Source organism: Sander lucioperca, chromosome 12 (assembly GCF_008315115.2).
Source record: "Sander lucioperca isolate FBNREF2018 chromosome 12, SLUC_FBN_1.2, whole genome shotgun sequence".
NCBI lineage: Eukaryota > Metazoa > Chordata > Actinopteri > Perciformes > Percidae > Sander > Sander lucioperca.
The window spans coordinates 18,674,108-18,693,488 of record NC_050184.1 but is presented as its reverse complement, the minus strand read 5'-3'; the positions used below and the strand labels follow the sequence as shown (position 1 = coordinate 18,693,488).

Genomic DNA, 19,381 nt, shown 5'->3' with positions numbered 1-19,381 from the left:
ATCTTTCCTGAACTGGAAGGCTCTAAACACAACCAGAGAGTACCTTAAACCATGTTTTAGTATCAGGAGATGAGATTGGTAGCCTGACCAGCCAGACCCACATCCAGATGTTGGGTCTGGGAACTCCCCATTGGCTGGGCTCAATCTGAGGGGCGGGATAAACGGTTGTCTTTCAAATTCTCTCTGCACGCAATAGGACAGCTCTACAACCAATCAGAGCAAGGCTAGTTGATAGATTCAACTTTAAACTGTGAACTCATCTTCCTTTTTTAAGAATGACTTCAGGGCCGTTCTTTGTTCTTTTCTCAAAGAAAAGTTTAACTCCAAGTCTTCCAGAGTCGCGGCCAAAGACGACTCCAAAGACCGCTGTTCACCTGCAGCAGCAGCCATAAGCCCCGCCCACCAACTCTATACACGATGTGATTGGCCCGACTAGAGTTTGTTTTTTCCAGCTCGCAAGCCAACGGAGAGTTGCTAGACGACCCTGGCTGCAAATTACATTTGCTGCCGCTAGGGTGGTCTAGATTTCTAGGCTAAGAGATTGTAGCAAAGCAGGTAAAACAATATTGTTCGTAAACATTTTGCAGATGTGACTGTTAAACACAAGTCACATATAAATGTCATAATTCGGGTTCCTGAGCTTAAATTGCTGCTGTGGCTGTTAATTTATAACCTTGTTGATTTTTTTTGTTTGATCAGTTAGATTTTAAATCATCACTAGTTTCATTCAGACGTCTCTGAGCGGCTGCTTGTGTTCAGACAAGATTTAAACCTTGTGTTGTCTTCCCGTCGACTGTTCAAATTTTAGTTTTTCTGGGTCAACATTTTAAATTAAAACTTTTTTTGTTATCTTTTTTTCACAATTTTTTTGACATTTTTGTCACTTTTTTTTTTTTTTTTTATGCTATAAAATTTTATAAAACACCCAAATTCAATGAAAGTACTGAACTGATTTATTTTCCTTGTGAAGAACGGAACCATCCACGTTATTTTCTTTGACAATTAGGTTGAAAGAAACCCAATTTTTTTTTTTTTAAATGGGTCAAATTTGACCCGAGGACAACAAGGAAGGTTAACATTCGACAAGTTATGCTACAAATGCAAAATAAGAAAAGGTTTTGTAGATAAACAATGTTCTCAAAATATATGCAGGCATCATATCGGCACTAGTACGGAAACATTTCTGTCGTACCCAGCTGTAATTTCTTTAGAAGCAGGCTGAATCATCAGGAAGTCAGACAGAGTGATGCTCCTCAGAGGGCTCATTACCGCCTCCTCCTCCAGATATAAAGCTCCCGGTGTGCATCATAAATCTGTGCTGATGCAGTCTGTGAGATATTACGGTGGTAAATCACCTCGAGTTGCAGCAGCTGCTGAGTCCCGCTGCCTCTGTTTATCACGGACAAACACAAAAACACTTCAGCAGGAAATTAAACCGGATTGGCTTCTGAGGCTCAGATACGTTATTAAAAAGATCGTCGCAGCACAGATGATGAGAAACTAACAAGTTCAAAGCCGGCTGGGTAGAACTAAACGCCCACGATGCAGCTGTTCTCATCATTATTTTGTTCATCTACTAAAGATAAGATATATTTTTAGATTCTGGTGGTTCAGCTATATTAATCTAGAGAGAATAGTCAGTTTCTGGACGTGATATATGGACAGTCAGGGTGATGAATGCGTTGCTCAGACCGCAGACTGACTGCAGAGAGGGTCTGCGTTGGTAATGTGATAGGGACGGAATAGAGCAGGGATCTTCAACAACTAATCTTCAACTAAGGATGCACTGTGCCACATGTATTTAACATTAAAACAGGATTTATAAAATCATGCTTGGTTTAATAGCTTGGTATTCTTTTTTATTTAACCTTTATTTAACCAGGAGAAATCCCATTGAGATTCAGAATCTCTTTTTCAAGGGAGTCCTGGCCAAGACAGCAGTATAAAAGTTCCCTATTTAAAATATACAGCAAAACATAGACACAGACAACATAAAACAGAAAAAAAAGTTGGCAAATTAACATCATCTCCACATAATCACCAGCAGCACTCAGTAGCAGCACATGTGCATTTAGTACTCAAGTAATCCTTTATCCTAATTTTAAACTGTATCAATGTTGGTAGGTAGTCTAATTTAATATATTTCTGCAGGTTATACCAGGATGACGGAGCAAAAAATTTAAAGGCACTTTCACCGAAAACAGTTTGCGTTCGGGGAATGTCATACATGATTTGTCCATATGATCGAAGATTACATTCCCCGGTAGTGACTTTAGGAGTCAGGAGAGAACATAAGTAAGGAGGCAGTTTACACAGTATGGCCTTAAAAAGAAAAATATACCAATGCTCCAACCTGCAATTGTGCAAAGAAGGCCAACTAACCCTCATACAAGCTACAGTGATGAGTACGAAAACTAGAATTCTATGCAAAAAAGGTAAAGGCTCTAGGCCGCCCTACATGTTATTGTAGGCCCAGTTTAATATGCAACTTCATGTTATACAATATATGTAGTAGGGGGTCCCTGCTCCATCTCTCTTTCAGTTAAGGGGTCCTATGCTCTGGAATAGAGCATATAAATCAACGGGAGCGGGTAGGAGCGGGACGGAGCCGGAGATTACATTAAAAAATGACTGCAATGTGGTGAGTGCGCCCAAAGATTGAGGCATTCCTAGGCTACTTAGTCTGCAGAAGACCTCAGTTAGGTAATGAAATGGCCTAGGCCTGCAGGTAATGCATGTATAGTGGAGCCTAAATTTCCGAGGCAAACTCAGTGATTTGACAGCGATTAACCAAACATGCTACAGGGGGGCAACAGAGTCTGATAACTTTAGACAACATAGGGAACCAAACGGGAGCGGGACGGGATTCGGGAGACTTTCTCTCGGGTCACGTGATCGGGATATGACGGGAGTATTTTTGTGGGCTCGGGATGGGAGCGACAGTTGATTCCCGTGTCCCCCTCTACTGCAGAGTCCCCGCTCAGACCTAACCCTAACCCTAACCCCTAACCCTAACCCCTAACCCGCTCAGACCGCAGACTGACTTTATACACTCTGAGAAATATCTGTGCATTGACATGCATGTGTTGTATGACTGTATATTTTAACAGATATTCTCCAAAGAATTGATTCACATGTTGTATTTTTGTTTTTCAAATTGCAAAATTCCTGCTCCGACAACTTTCGTTGGCCACGGAGGTTGATTTTGGTAGATTAAAGAAGTCCACATTGGCGCTTTTTATCCTGATGTTTTATTTGTTGGCATTTTAGTGTTATTTTTTTTAACGTTTTCAGAAGTTTAACAACTGAGCAGCTGTGTATGAGATCATTTTATATAATAGCCCTAACAGAAAACGTTCTGTATTTTAACTGTGGGTACACATATAATTTCCGTTTTTTAATTACGGGACAAAGTCCGTCTGTGGTTGCTAGGGGTGGCAGTAGCTCAGTCAGTCAGTCAGGTGCTCTTGAGCAAGGCATCAAACCACCAACTGCTCGGGGTGCCTTTCCACTGCCAGTCCCCCCCCATCACTCTGACATCTCTCCATTAGTGCATGTAGAGGTACTGAGCATGTGTGTGTAAATCAGGCCTGTGTGTAATGTGTGTAATAACAACAGAGTGAAAACATTGTAATTTCCCCTTGTGGGATTAATAAAGTATAAATTATTACCAGTGTTTGGAATAACGCCGTTTAAAAGAACGGCGTTAGGTAACGACGTTATTTTTTCAGTAACGGGGTAATATTACTAATTACTTTTCCCGTCGTTACAACGCCGTTAACGTTACTGGACGTTAAATGCGGTGCGTTACTATGCATTGATTGAATAAACTGTGTAATCCGAACGCACCCCTGGCTCACAGCTAGTGAGGAGGTGGGTTAATAACGAGGTAAGCGATTATGATTGGCTAAGGCAGAGTCATGTTTCATGGTAGCCAATCAGAGCCAGTATTTTTATGCACGAGCCACACACACACACACACACACACACACACACACACACACACACACACACACACACACACACACACACACACACACACAACTAAACAGAGATTCGATGAAGCAGCAGAGATGGCGAGTCAGGAGCAATCCGATGAGAAGTTGGCGTTTTCAAGGTGGAGATATAAGCACTACTTCAAATTCATTGTGGTCAAAGGCGAGAACGTGCATGTAATGTGTACATTATGTCCAGGAGCGAAGACTTTGTCGACATCCGTTGTAAGCAACTCTAATTTAACGAAGCATCTCACAACGACCCACGCATCTACAAAGCTAGTGGCCAAAACCAGCGATACCTCCACCAGAGAGGATAGCTCGCCATCCACTAGCAAAGGAGGACTCGGAGCAAAGTCCTCCAAGCAGCAGAAGATAGATCTTTCTGCCTCACAACTAAACAACTGCTCAAAAAAAATCCAAATTCTTTGACATATAGCAACTTTTCTTTTTTAACAGTAACGCAAATAGTTACTTTCCCTGGTAACGAGTTACTTTTATTATAGAGTAATTGAGTTACTAACTCAGTTACTTAGTTTCTTGGAACAAGTAGTGAGTAACTATAACTAACTACTTTTTTAAAGTAACGTTCCCAACACTGACTATTACTACTTGGCAAAGTGGCGTAGAAGTAGATGTCTGGGTTGAAAATGATGGATGATCAGCTGAAAGGAAGCCTAGGCCCAGAGTGATAGAGAAAGACAGAGTGGCGACACTCCCATTGGACTCCGTTGTACGCTTCCTGCCGCCTACTTCCGGGGTATGCAGTCTCGCATAGTTCCAAACAATCCATTCATGGTGTCGGACATCATTCATTTTCATTGCTGGCCGTGGAGTAACTTCTGAGGTAAGTTGATTAAATAGCTACCTCTTTTGAATTGTCAACTGTCTATATTTTATCAGAGGCCCTTTATGATGCATATACTGATATTTATTTGTATGTGTGCACAGCGTAATTATATATATTTTTATCTTGGTAGCCGACCGATTCCCTGCTAGTTTGTTAGCTCGTTTGTTAGCTTGACTTCGCCAGCTGTGAAGGTATCGCTACACCAACAATTACGAAGTTCAGTAGTGAATCTCTGACAACTTTTATTTAGTTAGTTATTGATGTTGGATTACTAGGATCATTAAAGTTGATTAAGGACGGATTTTATTTAGGTTTTATGAACCTGTAACCTGACGGTGTTAGCTAGTCAGCTGAGTACTGTGTGTCTAGAAATAAGGTTGCGTTTGTTTAATTATACCCTTAAAGGGCTGTTGGATTACATGTATGAATACAAATTATTCCACACAAAAAATATCAGTAAGTGACATGACAATGACATAAGTTTAAATATGAAAAAGTATTAAGGCAAATTTCACAGTTGTGTTTTATTTTTTTTTTATTTTTTACTGTTGATGTATTTAACGTGTTCCACTGTTTAAGTTCAATAATTGCAACATCTTTCCAGAAGTCAGCGAGTAATCGTGTTAAATTATCGTGATTTCAATATTGACCGAAATAATTATGATCATATTTCTTTCCATATTCGAGCAGCCCTAGCTGGTGCTGGCGACGGCTGCTGAAATATGAGGCGACTGGAGGCTGCAGGCGGTGTGCCGGGGATGGAGAGGCCAAAGACATCCATGGCAACCAGTAAGGTGTTTGGCAGTGGACTAGATGTTATGACCTTAGTTGAGGAAGTCTGCTGGGTTGAAATTGCCTTCTTAGTCTGACTCTTGCTGCCAAGGTACCCCTCATCACGGTTGTTTACCTTCCTCTCAGCCCTGATGCACTTTGATTGTCATCACATGTTTATATTTGACAGTGTCAGTATTTCTGTTTTAATCTGTGCACTTTGCTTGGATCCTTAACCTCAGCCTGATATATGTGGAGGATTTTTTTTTGTTAATTAATCACTTATACTATTCCTCCATGTTCCTTCACTTTGTTCTTGTTTTTCAAGTAAGATACACAGCACACCTGTTCACACATTTGTTGTTCTTTTTCCACTCATGACTAACTTTGTTTTATTTATTGATACCCCTTGGCTCTACTTTGTTGCTCTTATTCATGCTATTTCCCACTTGTTTTTTATTCCACAAGCCTCAGCCTGATATATGTGGAGAGGATTTATTTTATTAAACACTCAGCATCTCAAACACTAACCCCCAAAACTCATGGCTCCAGCTGTACATGCTGCATCCTCCTTTGCAGCGTGCGGATGTTAGGCAGTAGAATCTGCATTATTGTCTCCTTTCTCCACTGTATTCATTTTTTCTGTACTTGTTCTTGTTGTGTCACTCATTGTTTAATAAAGAAAATACATTTAATGTATTCATCCAAGTGTAATGAGTTGTTATTCTTTAATATATGTGATACTTTGTGTATGGCTTAGTCTTAAAATGATCATAGTTGTGTGGTCAACTCCTGCCTCATCAGAAGAAGTGGGCTGGACACTAAATGCTGAATGGACTGTTGCTACTCTGCTTTCTCAATCGCTCTCTGACCACGGGGAAGTGAATCGGAATTACAAGCAAAATCAAGGAAAATACAATAGTCCAGATGTGCAAAAAAGAACATCTTGAATAATCTTTGATTTAAAAAAAGATGTAGTAAGGTTAAGGTTAACCCTTGTGTTGTACTTCGGGTCCCCGGGACTTAGTTTATTTTTCACGTTTTTGCATTGGCCTGGCGTTGAGCTTCGGGTCCCTGGTGACCCTCGCATACTATGTGATGTCATTTAACGTGAACTGGCACGGGGGGGGGGGGGGGCCCAGACATATCACAACGAACGCGTTTGGACAGCCTAATACAAAATGTAAATAAACTAGTGCTACTCATGCTAACACGGACGTGAAGCTTTCCCTCCAAAACTTAAAAACATATCTGTACATAGCTTTCAGTTGTCACCCTACCACTCCAAATGTAAAACTGGCATTTACAAATATGCAACAAGTACATGGGCATGTGTTTTTATTTATATTTACCATTCAATATAGCAATCGCTGCTGTCAGTCCCGTAGTAGAACATGACAGCGCTGCGTGTGTTTGGAACTATACAGGCTTACATGAACCACGTGACCACCCCGCTAGCGAGATCAACGAGTGTCGCAACTCTTACTATCTCTATGGCTCTGCCTAGGCCCACCCAAAGGTATACGCGGCTGGCTGACTCACTGGTCAGACTGCTGACTCACTGTTCAGACTGCTGACTCACTGTTCAGACTGCTGACTCACTGGTCAGACTGCTGACTCACTGTTCAGACTGCTGACTCACTGTTCAGACTGCTGACTCACTGGTCAGACTGCTGACTCACTGTTCAGACTGCTGACTCACTGGTCAGACTGCTGACTCACTGTTCAGACTGCTGACTCACTGTTCAGACTGCTGACTCACTGGTCAGACTGCTGACTCACTGTTCAGACTGCTGACTCACTGTTCAGACTGCTGACTCACTGTTCAGACTATTGACTCACTGGTCAGATTGCTGACTCACTGGTCAGACTATTGACTCACTGGTCAGACTGCTGACTCACTGGTCAGACTGCTGACTATCAAACGTGTGTTTGATACTAACCTGATCAGCCCGAAGCTTCAGCCAGGAATCACTCTGATAATCATCTCAAACACACAATCACATTACTGAGGCAGGACACAGGACAGCTCGCTACGCTGCCATGGTAACAGCATGTCTCCCTGGACACCGACAGCACACACACACAAACACGCATTTCACTATCTTTGTGGGGACCCGTCATTGACATAATGCATTCTCTAGACCCTTACCCTAACCTTAACCATCACCACTAAATGTCTAACCTTAACCCTTACCCTCACCCTAACCATAACCTAATTCTAACCCTAATCCTAAAACCAAGTCTTAACCCTCAAACAGACCTTTAAACTTATACACACACACACACACACACACACATTGGCCCTGAAAGACTGATTACTGATCCCTCCAATGAGACGCAAAACCACGTTTTCATCTACTTTATGTGTGTGTGTGTGTGTGTGTGTGTGTGTGTGTGTGTGTGTGAACTCATCCCCTGCAGGACAACAGAGGAGACTTGTTCTGTTTTCATCTGTGTGGTTTTTGTTCTGTATTTTGTTCTGTGAAGCATTTTGGGTTGCTCCATAGCACGAAAGGTGCTTTATATTAAATTATGCAGATTGTATATGCAGCAGGTTCAACTTTTGGTGTACAGAGTGGAGGCTGTTAGAGCGGCACGTTCATGTCCACATATTTCAGGCCGTGTGGAGCAGCAGGGCTGGATACTGCTGTGGTCACGTGTGACTGCAGAGTGGACGCTCTTACTCAATCAAAGATCTCTGGGAGGATGAGGCCCACAGAGCCAGAGGCGGTCATTAAAAAGTGAACTTCATTCGTCAACATGATTGAGTGTGTGTGTGTGAGTGTGTGTGTGTGTGTGAGTGTGAGTGTGTGTGTGTGTGTGTGTGTGTATGTGTGGGTCTGTGTGTGTGTGAGTGTGAGTGTGTCTGTGTGTGTGTGTGTGTGTGTGTGAGAGTGTGAGTGTGTCTGTGTGTGTGTGTGTGTGTGTGTGTGGGTCTGTGTGTGTGTGTGTGTGTGTGTGAGTGTGTGTGTGTGTTTGAGAGTGTGAGTGTGTCTGTGTGTGTGGGTCTGTGTGTGTGTGTGTGTGTGTGTGTGTGTGTGTGTGTGTGTGTGTGTGTGTGTGGGTCTGTGTGTGTCAGTCTGTCTCTTTTGTGTGTGTGTGTGTGTGTGTGTGTGTGTGTGTGTGTCTGTGTGTGTGTGTGTGTGTGTGTGTGTGGGTCTGTGTGTGTCAGTCTGTCTCTTTTGTGTGTGTGTGTGTGTGTGTGTGTGTGTGTGTGTCTCAGCTCTGACTTACAGGAAGTGATGACGATGATGAGAGACTGAACATCCTTAAAATCCTCTTTTTGGTCTTTAGGAGTTTTTTTTCTGCAGAGGATAATTTGGGATTTTTAAGAAATGTTGTTTTTGTGTTTCTCTCAGAGAGCAAAATATTCAGATGGAGTCAGGACAGAGTTAGTCTCGCACTGCCAGATCTCCACAGCGCCGTATCAGCGCCGGAGCACGTTCTGACCAGAGACCGGTTAGAAGCGAGGCGCTCTGACTCAGAGTAACTTCCTGTCTGTGTGTCCCGTGGGTTTGTCCGCCGCCACGCCTCTTTAGGAGACTAGCGGGACGTCCTGAGTGTGTTGATCCCAAAGTAAATATTGGAGCCGTTCTTCACCAAGCCACATATCTCCAGAACAGTCCGACACTAAAATGTTATGTTTCTGACGGACACATCAGGAGAAAATTAACCTAGTTTGAGACCTGTTTCTGTCTCTGGAACAAACTCTCGCGAGATCTGACGACACAGAGAAGTTGGCCGCCCGGATAGCTCAGTTGGTAGAACGGGCGCCCATATATAGAGGTTTAATCCTCGATGCAGCGGGCCTGGATTCGACTCCGACCTGCGGCCCTTTGCTGCATGTCATTCCCCATCTCTCCCCTTTCATGTCTTCATCTGTCCTGTCAAATAAAGGCCTAAAATGCCCCAAAAATGATCTTATCTTGAAAAAAACACAGAGAAGCTAACGTCAGCTAACGGTCACCAACGTTAGCCCTAACAAAACTAATCTCTGTGATGCTACATTTGTCTTTTAGCTGTGTAAATATCTAAATTTAGCAAAAGAAAATATTAATAAATTATACAAATATAACTTTTCATCCACCCACACGACGTTTACTACACGTTTAAACGACGCCACGCCCCTTTAGGAAACAGGAAGTGTGGACCGCTTCACAACATTGGCCAGCCTGAGATGCGCTCTCTTTAGTACAGAGATTCCTTGTTATTGGGAATAACCATATACATATATAAGAATGGACCACCAGATCCCGTGTCTCTGGACGGAGACCAGTGAAGGATATTAGAAGATCTTTCCCGGTGATGGCTGAGCGTTACTGAGCAGCCTCCAACTGAGCTTGAAGACGTAGATGTGACGTGAGCAACCTGTCTGAAAGTTGGAAGTCTTCTGGTAGCTGTGCCAAGAGAAATCTCAATCATTCCCAATCTAGCAGAGACGGAGAGCGTAGGTATATGTAAGGAGATAACATAGACACAGGCTAATTATTGATCACTAAAATGATTTGTTAACATTAGTAATTAAACTTAAACAGCTAATGGAAGTCCAAACTGCCTGAGAGCTTCTCCTGTACTATACGGTAATTCCTCTACTATGAGACAGTAAGTCTCGTGGTTATGACCCAATCGTTAGCCTATTTTTATAAAAACGTCTGCTACGGAGCCATAACGTGAGGTACAAGGTAATGGAGCCTTTTATACATTGTTGTGTTTCTTTAGAAATAAATAATGGACAAATAGAGTCTTTAAACTCTTCAGATGTAAAGTTATTCTCTGTCAAAGTGACGTCAAAATGAATGGCAGTCAATGGGATGCTAACGGGAGGTGATGGCTTGGTAGCATCAAAATGGCGCCAATAGGAGGTTCGAGCTCTGAAGCGAAGCTTACCCCGTTGGGAATAACACTCTTGTGCGCTGCAGATAACAACTTGTTGCTCTCTGTAACTGACCTCTGACCTCAGACCTCTGTCCCAGTCTCTCCCTGCAGCTCGCGGTGGGGGGCGTGGCCTGGATGTCTCCGTGAGCGAGCTCAGACGCCAGCGCAGAGACCTCCGTAACCTGTTGCCCTATGAGGACCAGATGTTAACATATCCCGCCACTCAGGGAGGAGGCGGAGCCAACAACCTGTACTACCAATCAGATGACTGGAGGGGGCGGGGCATGGACCAGGCTCTGCAGCGATTGGTGGAGAGGGACCAGAGGCGGGAGCAAGACGAGGAGCAGCGAGCAGGTTGGAGCGTTTTAACCATTTCACACAGTTTTAATTGTTTGAACATTAAGACTTTATTCTCAAAATATTACGACTTTTTATTTTACGAATCTGTTTGTCAACACATTACGATGTTTTTCAACACATTACGATGTTTTTCTCAACACATTACGATGTTTTTCAACACATTACGATGTTTTTCTCAACACATTACGATGTTTTTCAACATATTACGATGTTTTTCTCAACACATTACGATGTTTTTCTCAGCATATTACAATGTTTTTCAACATATTACGATGTTTTTCTCAACACATTACGATGTTTTTCAACATATTACGATGTTTTTCTCAACACATTACGATGTTTTTCAACACATTACGATGTTTTTCTCAACACATTACGATGTTTTTCAACACATTACGACATTTTTCAACACATTACGATGTTTTTCTCAACACATTACGATGTTTTTCCCAACATATTACGATGTTTTTCTCAACACATTACGTTATTTTTCTCAACACATTACGATGTTTTTCAACGCATTACGATGTTTTTCTCAACACATTACGATGTTTTTCTCAGCATATTACGATGTTTTTCTCAGCATATTACGATGTTTTTCTCAACACATTACGATGTTTTTCAACACATTACGATGTTTTTCTCAGCATATTACGATGTTTTTCCCAACATATTACGATGTTTTTCTCAACACATTACGATGTTTTTCTCAACACATTACGATGTTTTTCAACACATTACAATGTTTTTCTCAACAAATTACATCGTTTTTCTCAACACATTACGATGTTTTTCAACACATTACGACATTTTTCAACACATTACGATGTTTTTCTCAACACATTACGATGTTTTTCCCAACATATTACGATGTTTTTCTCAACACATTACGATATTTTTCTCAACACATTACGATGTTTTTCAACGCATTACGATGTTTTTCTCAACACATTACGATGTTTTTCTCAGCATATTACGATGTTTTTCTCAGCATATTACGATGTTTTTCTCAACACATTACAATGTTTTTCAACACATTACGATGTTTTTCTCAGCATATTACGATGTTTTTCCCAACATATTACGATGTTTTTCTCAACACATTACGATGTTTTTCTCAACACATTACGATGTTTTTCTCAACACATTACGATGTTTTTCAACACATTACGATGTTTTTCTCAACAAATTACGTCGTTTTTCTCAACAAATGACGTCGTTTTTCTCAACACATTACGATGTTTTTCAACACATTACGACATTTTTCAACACATTACGATGTTTTTCTCAACACATTACGATGTTTTTCCCAACATATTACGATGTTTTTCTCAACACATTACGATGTTTTTCTCAGCATATTACGATGTTTTTCTCAGCATATTACGATGTTTTTCTCAACACATTACGATGTTTTCTCAACACATTACGATGTTTTTCAACACATTACGATGTTTTTCTCAACACATTACGATGTTTTCTCAACACATTACGATGTTTTTCAACACATTACGATGTTTTTCTCAACACATTACGATGTTTTCTCAACACATTACGATGTTTTTCAACACATTACGATGTTTTCTCAACACATTACGATGTTTTTCAACACATTACGATGTTTTTCTCAACACATTACGATGTTTTTCTCAACAAATTACGATGTTTTTCAACACATTACGATGTTTTTCTCAACACATTACGATGTTTTTCAACACATTACGATGTTTTTCCCAACACATTACGATGTTTTCATATTATGAATCTGTTTTTCTCGACACATTTTGTATCGCAATTTAATGCAATTTCACACTTTTCTTGATACATTACAAGTTGTAAATCAACTCAAAGCATTCTCATGAATAGGATATTGTTAAAAAAAAAACACATGCACAGCTATCTATATGATATCCTACTCTCCATCGAAATAATGGATAGATTGCTTTATTTTAATTTTCTATCTCAATTTTTTTAAATGTGTGATTATATTTGCCTTTTTAACTGTATTTGTGCTTGTTTTAACTCTAAGACGTCCTTGAGTGCTATAAAAGGCGCCCATAAATAAAATGTATTATTATTATGATCCAAGTCACGTGACAAACGTCACATCAGTTAAGTTTAGCGGTCTTTACACTTACATTTAGCCGAGAAAACGTGACTGTGAGCCGCATGCCGCTTACCGTGAGGTTACAGCAGATGTTACAGTACAGACAGACAAAACGTCTAGTTAAGATTAGAAAACAGATACACGCACAAACTCTGCTCCCAAGCTTGAAAGTGATGTTTCCTCCCTACACAGCGCTTTGAGTTCTTATACAGCAGCAGTAAATGTGCTGCTGACAGTAATAAATATGTGGTAAACATACAAAATACTGTGTTTTACTTTGTTGTTCAATATGTAGGAATTGTTGATGAGAACAGCCTGATCATCTGGGGATATTTCCCAACAAATTGTGACTTTATCCCAGAAATATTTGACTATTTCTTGAAAAAGTTGCAAGTCTTGCTTTGAAAAACTGTGGCTCGAACATTCATTTTGTGACTTCACATGGACTTTAAAATCTGCTCTGTGAATAAATGTGTTTGGAGAGAAAATACAAAGCTTGACTAATCGACCAATCAAACGTGTCCACAGCCTACATGGCGGCACTGCTTCGTCTCCTGAGCGAGGCAGAGAGCGCAGGATTGGTCGGCCCGGGCGACGTGGAGGTGGTGGAGGAAGAGGAGGATGAGGAGGACGATCAGGGGCCACAGGGGGACTTCCAGGGCCCGGCCCCGGCAGACTACGATGAGACGGGGCGGGGGCTAAACATGGGGAGGCCCCCGTCCGCCTGGTGGGGCCTCATGGAGCCCCAGCTGGCTCAGGCTCTGCTGGACAGGTGAATACCACTTCCTGTTTGAGCTCTGAGCATTTTGTGAGTGATCAGAATTAAGCCCAGTTCAGACCAAAGACTCGCGACGAGACAAAACCGTTTTCGGGCCCTATTTTATGTGTAATGTAAGAGCACGGCGTGAAGCGCCTGGTGCAGGTGTGTTTAGGGCGTGTCCAAATCCACTTTTGCTAGCTTGACGGCGGAAAAAAGGATCCGTGTGCCGGGCGCCTGGTCCTAAAGGGTTGTACTTCGTGTCTTCATTAATCAGAGGTGTGTTTTGGGCGTAACATGCAATCAACCAATCAGAGATCATCTCCCATTCCCTTTAAAAGCCAGGCGCGTTTGGACCTTGGAGCATTGCTGTTATGATGGAGGATTTGCACCGTAACATTTTTATTTGTAATCTTCTGCATGTGTGTGTGCTGCTGTGTGTCCCTGTGTGTGTAACAAGCATAGTGTGCGCGCTGTGCACGAGCCTAGGAGCATTTTACTAATGCTCTGTTAAAATAACAATGAAATGCTGCGTTATTGACTTTAGACCAGGTTTTTGTTGGTCAATGGTGCGATCACTTCCTGCTGCCTCAAGAGAGCAATACGTCCAGAATGCACCTGAACACACCTCCCTGTAAGACCAGCACGCCCAGAATGCACCTGAACACACCTCCCTGTAAGACCAGCACGCCCAGAATGCACCTGAACACACCTCCCTGTAAGACCAGCACGCCCAGGTGTATTTGCTATTTAAACGACGTTGCCGCTGGACGGGTAACTGACAACTGGGTCGGTCTTAAACTAGCAAAGACACTTGCGTCGGGATTTGCGCTGCGCCGGGTGCAAGATAGGCGCCATAAAACGTCGCAAAAAACAGCAACAACACAAACGCCAATATATACACATCACGCAAATAGACAAGTGCAAAGTGTCAACAATTATTAAAGTGGGCCAACGCATGACGCGTATACGTATATCTGAATGACAACAATGGCACCAACAGTTCTGAAACATAATAAATCCAATAGGTAGGCATGACAGCACAGGTATTTTCTAAAGAATCCAACGTCAACTCAACTTTTTCAACTAAAAAACGACTGTAGTAATGATGCAGAATGTAAGAGACGTCTCCTGTTTCAACAGCCAATAGAGAAGTCAGTTGCTCAAGTCAGCTACAAAACTATACAAATAAGATGATCCATTATCCATTTTATTTCTGTTACAAACGTGGTGAAGCGAGCTGGAGAGCGACTGAAGAGAGGGAGCGGCGTTGGAACAAAGCCGTGAATCCGAAAATAAAAACGCTGTTTTCTCAGTTTCATCTCTACTAGAAATGCAGCTGTAGCAAGTATCTCACTATCACGACCCAACTTCATATTTTCAGACGCTACAAATAATATCCAGCTGCAAAAAAAGCCTGAAAGTCAGACAGAAGTACAGAGTCGTTGATATGCAGATGATACACTACCTCGTCTCGTCACATTATATTACATCACACGTCACACGGAGAAAACCCCACGCAGACACGGGGAGAACACGCAAACTCCACACAGGAAGGCCCAGGTTCCCCAGGGCTCTAACCAAGGGGGTCAGCTTCAGAGCTTGAACCTCCTATGGCGCCATGTTGATGCTACCAAGCCATCACCTCCCGTTAGCATCCTATTGACTTCCATTCATTTTGACGTCACTTTGACAGAGAATAACTTTACATCTGAAGAGTTTAAAGACTCTATTTGTCCATTGTTTATTTCTAAAGAAACACGACAATGTATAAAAGGCTCCATTACCTTGTACCTCACGTTATGGCTCCGTAGCAGACGTTTTTATAAAAATAGGCTAACGATTGGGTCATAACCACGAGACTTACTGTCTCATAGTAGAGGAATTACCGTATAGTACAGGAGAAGCTCTCAGGCAGTTTGGACTTCCATTAGCTGTTTAAGTTTAATTACTAATGTTAACAAATCATTTTAGTGATCAATAATTAGCCTGTGTCTATGTTATCTCCTTACATATACCTACGCTCTCCGTCTCTGCTAGATTGGGAATGATTGAGATTTCTCTTGGCACAGCTACCAGAAGACTTCCAACTTTCAGACAGGTTGCTCACGTCACATCTACGTCTTCAAGCTCAGTTGGAGGCTGCTCAGTAACGCTCAGCCATCACCGGAAAAGAGCTTCTAACATCCTTCACTGGTCTCCGTCCAGAGACACGGGATCTGCTGGTCCATTATATATACTGTCTATGGCTATAACCCGGTACCTTCTTCCTGTGAGGCCACTGTGCTGCCACCATCTCATTGGTCTAAACTGGCAGCTTTCAGAATGCTGCAGACCGCCACGTTGCAAGTAGCTGCAAGACTCAACTCGTCTCGTAACAAATCTTTGGTCAGAACTGGACGTTATGGTGCTGCGAAGATTGTGAGACTGCCAGTCGAGTTAGGCTCCTTCGATTGAAGACACGAATATTCGACTACTCGGGGTCACTCCTACAGTACACACACACACACACACACGCACACACACGCACACACACACGCACACACACACACACACACACACACACACACACACAGAAATACAGCACATTTTAGGGCTGTATTGGTTTGTGTATTCCTATGGAACTGTGACATAACGTTGGTCTGAACTAACCTGTGAGATGTGATTGTCAGGATGGAGCCTCAGCTGGCTCAGACTCTGCTGGAGAGAGCCAGACAGGAGAGACTTCAGCAGGCCGGACGGGTTTCAGCAGGACCGAACAGAGGAGGAGACCAGGACACTCTGAGGTCCACACACACACACACACACACACACACACACACACACACACACACACACACACACATATAGAGAGATATATATACATACACACACACACACACACACACACACACACACACACATATAGAGAGATATACACACACACACACACACACACACACACAGATATATACACACACACACACACACAGATATACACACACAGACACACACACACACACACACATATAGAGAGATATACACACACACAGATATACACACACACACACACACACACACACACACACACACATAGAGAGATATACACACACAGACACACACACACACACACACACACACAGATATACACACACACACACACACACAGATATACACACACAGACACACACACACACACACACACACACAGATATACACACACACAGATATACACACAGACACACAGAGATATACACACACAGACACACACACACACACACACACACACATATAGAGAGATATACACACACACACAGAGATATACACAGACACACACACACACACACACACACACACACAGATATACACACACACACACACACACACACAGATATACACACACACACACACACACACACACACACATAGAGAGATATACACACACAGACACACACACACACAGATATACACACACACACACACACACACACACAGAGATATACACACAGACACACAGAGATATACACACACAGACACACACACACACAGAGATATACACACAGACACACACACACACACACACAGATATACACACACAGACACACACACACACACACACACACATATAGAGAGATATACACAGACACACACACACACACACACACACACACACACACAGATATACACACACACACACACACACACACACACACACACAGATATACACACACACACACACACACACACACACACACACAGACACATAGAGAGATATACACACACAGACACACACACACACAGATATACACACACACACACACACACACACACACACAGAGATATACACACAGACACACACATATAGAGATATATACACACACACACACAGATATATATACACACACACACACACACACAGACACACACACACACACACACACAGATATACACACACACACACACACACACACACACACAGACACACAAAAATATAACACCAGTTTCTCTCTAAAGAGATCCTAAATACTAAATAATAACCTCTTCTGGACATTTTAAGACTTTCTCACGTGACATAAACGCTAACATTTCCTTCACATCTGTCCCTCAGACGTCTGGTTGCTAGGTTACTGTCCAGCATGGGCCCTAGCGACGCCGCGGTGATGTCATCCGGCCGCCGGGCGAGGAGGGACCTGTCCGTGGCATCGCCTGAACCCGTTGGCTCCGCCCACCGGAGGACCCGCCGTTCCCTTGACGACGTGGCTCCTCCGTCGCCCAGCAACGCCCCGCCTCTGCTCCGAGTGAAGCGGCTAGAGGAGGAGGAGCTCCGCCCCCCCGCCCCCGCCGCCGGGCTGCAGAGGATGAAACGCATCGACACCATGGCAACCGCCAGCGTGGAAGAACTGAATCATGGGAGTCGTAGGCGCAGGAGAGCCGCCCTGAACTACGACCCCCAAATACTGATCGATCAGATTCTGGAGTACATGAGGGAGTAAGAGGGGAGAGCGAGAGAGAGAGGGGGGAGGAGGAGAGAGCAGGAGGGAGAGGGGGAGAGAGGAGGGAGGAGGGGAGGAGAGGGGGGAGATGAGATGAGAGGAGGGAGGAGGTTGGGTCCCTTTTTATGACCGTTTCAAAGAAGAATGACTTAAATCAAAGCAAGGCAAGAAAATCATAAACAAAATAAAACCACAACAAAACCTGTCAAACTAATACAAATATACTTTCTTCATCAAAACCTAAACTCTCCATCCTCCAGCAGAGCAGAGGGGGAGAGAGATGAGAGAGAGAGAGGAGAGGAGAGAGAGAGAGGAGAGACAGAGAGAGAGAGACAGAGAGAGGAGAGAGAGAGACAGAGAGAGCGAGGAGAGGAGAGAGAGAGAGAGACAGAGAGGGGGAGTAAGAGGAGAGAGATGAGAGAGAGAGAGGAGAGGAGAGAGAGAGAGGAGAGACAGAGAGAGGAGAGAGAGAGACAGAGAGAGGAGAGAGAGAGACAGAGAGAGAGAGGAGAGGAGAGAGAGGAGAGAGGAGGGAAGAGAGAGGGGGAGTAAGAGGAGAGAGGAGAGAGAGAGAGAGAGGAGAGAGAGAGAGAGAAGAGGAGAGGAGAGAGGAGAGGAGAGAGGGGGAGTTAGAGGAGAGGATATGAGAGAGAGAGAGAGTGGGGGAGAGAGAGGAGAGAGAGAGACAGAGAGGAGAGGAGAGAGAGAGGGAAGAGAGAGGAGAGGAGAGGAGAAAAGAGAGAGAGAGAGGGGGAGTAAGAGGAGAGAGAGAGAGGGGGAGTTAGAGGAGAGAGGAGAGGAGAAAGAGGAGAGAGGAGAGAGGGGGAGTAAGAGGAGAGGGGAGAGAGGAGAGAGGAGAGAGGAGAGAGGAGAGAGGGGGAGTAAGAGGAGAGGGGAGAGAGGAGAGAGAGAGGGAGAGAGAAGAGGAGAGGAGAGAGGAGAGGAGAGAGGGGGAGTTAGAGGAGAGGAGATGAGAGAGAGAGAGGAGAGGAGAGAGAGAGGGAAGAGAGAGGAGAGGAGAGGAGAGAGGGGGAGTAAGAGGAGAGGAGAGAGAGGAGAAAGAGGAGAGAGAGAGAGGGGGAGTTAGAGGAGAGAGGAGAGGAGAAAGAGGAGAGAGGGGGAGTAAGAGGAGAGGAGAGAGAGGAGAGAGAGAGGGAGAGAGAAGAGGAGAGGAGAGAGGAGAGGAGAGAG

General features: G+C 43.3%; 1 protein-coding gene and 1 long non-coding RNA gene across 2 annotated transcripts in view; both read left to right on the top strand.

Moving 5' to 3' along the window:
- LOC116045514 overlaps positions 1 to 7,017 on the top strand; it is a 9,257-nt gene extending 2,240 nt beyond the window's left edge. Inside the window, exon 3 of the long non-coding RNA XR_004103939.1 lies at positions 7,005 to 7,017. This is a non-coding gene — a long non-coding RNA (uncharacterized LOC116045514). The remainder of the gene's footprint in view (positions 1 to 7,004) is intronic.
- The window catches only part of pcsk1nl (proprotein convertase subtilisin/kexin type 1 inhibitor, like), a 22,346-nt gene extending 4,113 nt beyond the window's left edge, over positions 1 to 18,233 (top strand). The window contains exons 2-5 of the mRNA XM_031293178.2: positions 10,593 to 10,848; positions 13,490 to 13,733; positions 16,391 to 16,504; positions 17,806 to 18,233. Coding sequence (XP_031149038.1) covers positions 10,593 to 10,848; positions 13,490 to 13,733; positions 16,391 to 16,504; positions 17,806 to 18,190 — 999 coding nt within the window. The 3' untranslated portion in view covers positions 18,191 to 18,233. The remainder of the gene's footprint in view (positions 1 to 10,592; positions 10,849 to 13,489; positions 13,734 to 16,390; positions 16,505 to 17,805) is intronic.
- Positions 18,234 to 19,381: the final 1,148 nt, after the last annotated feature.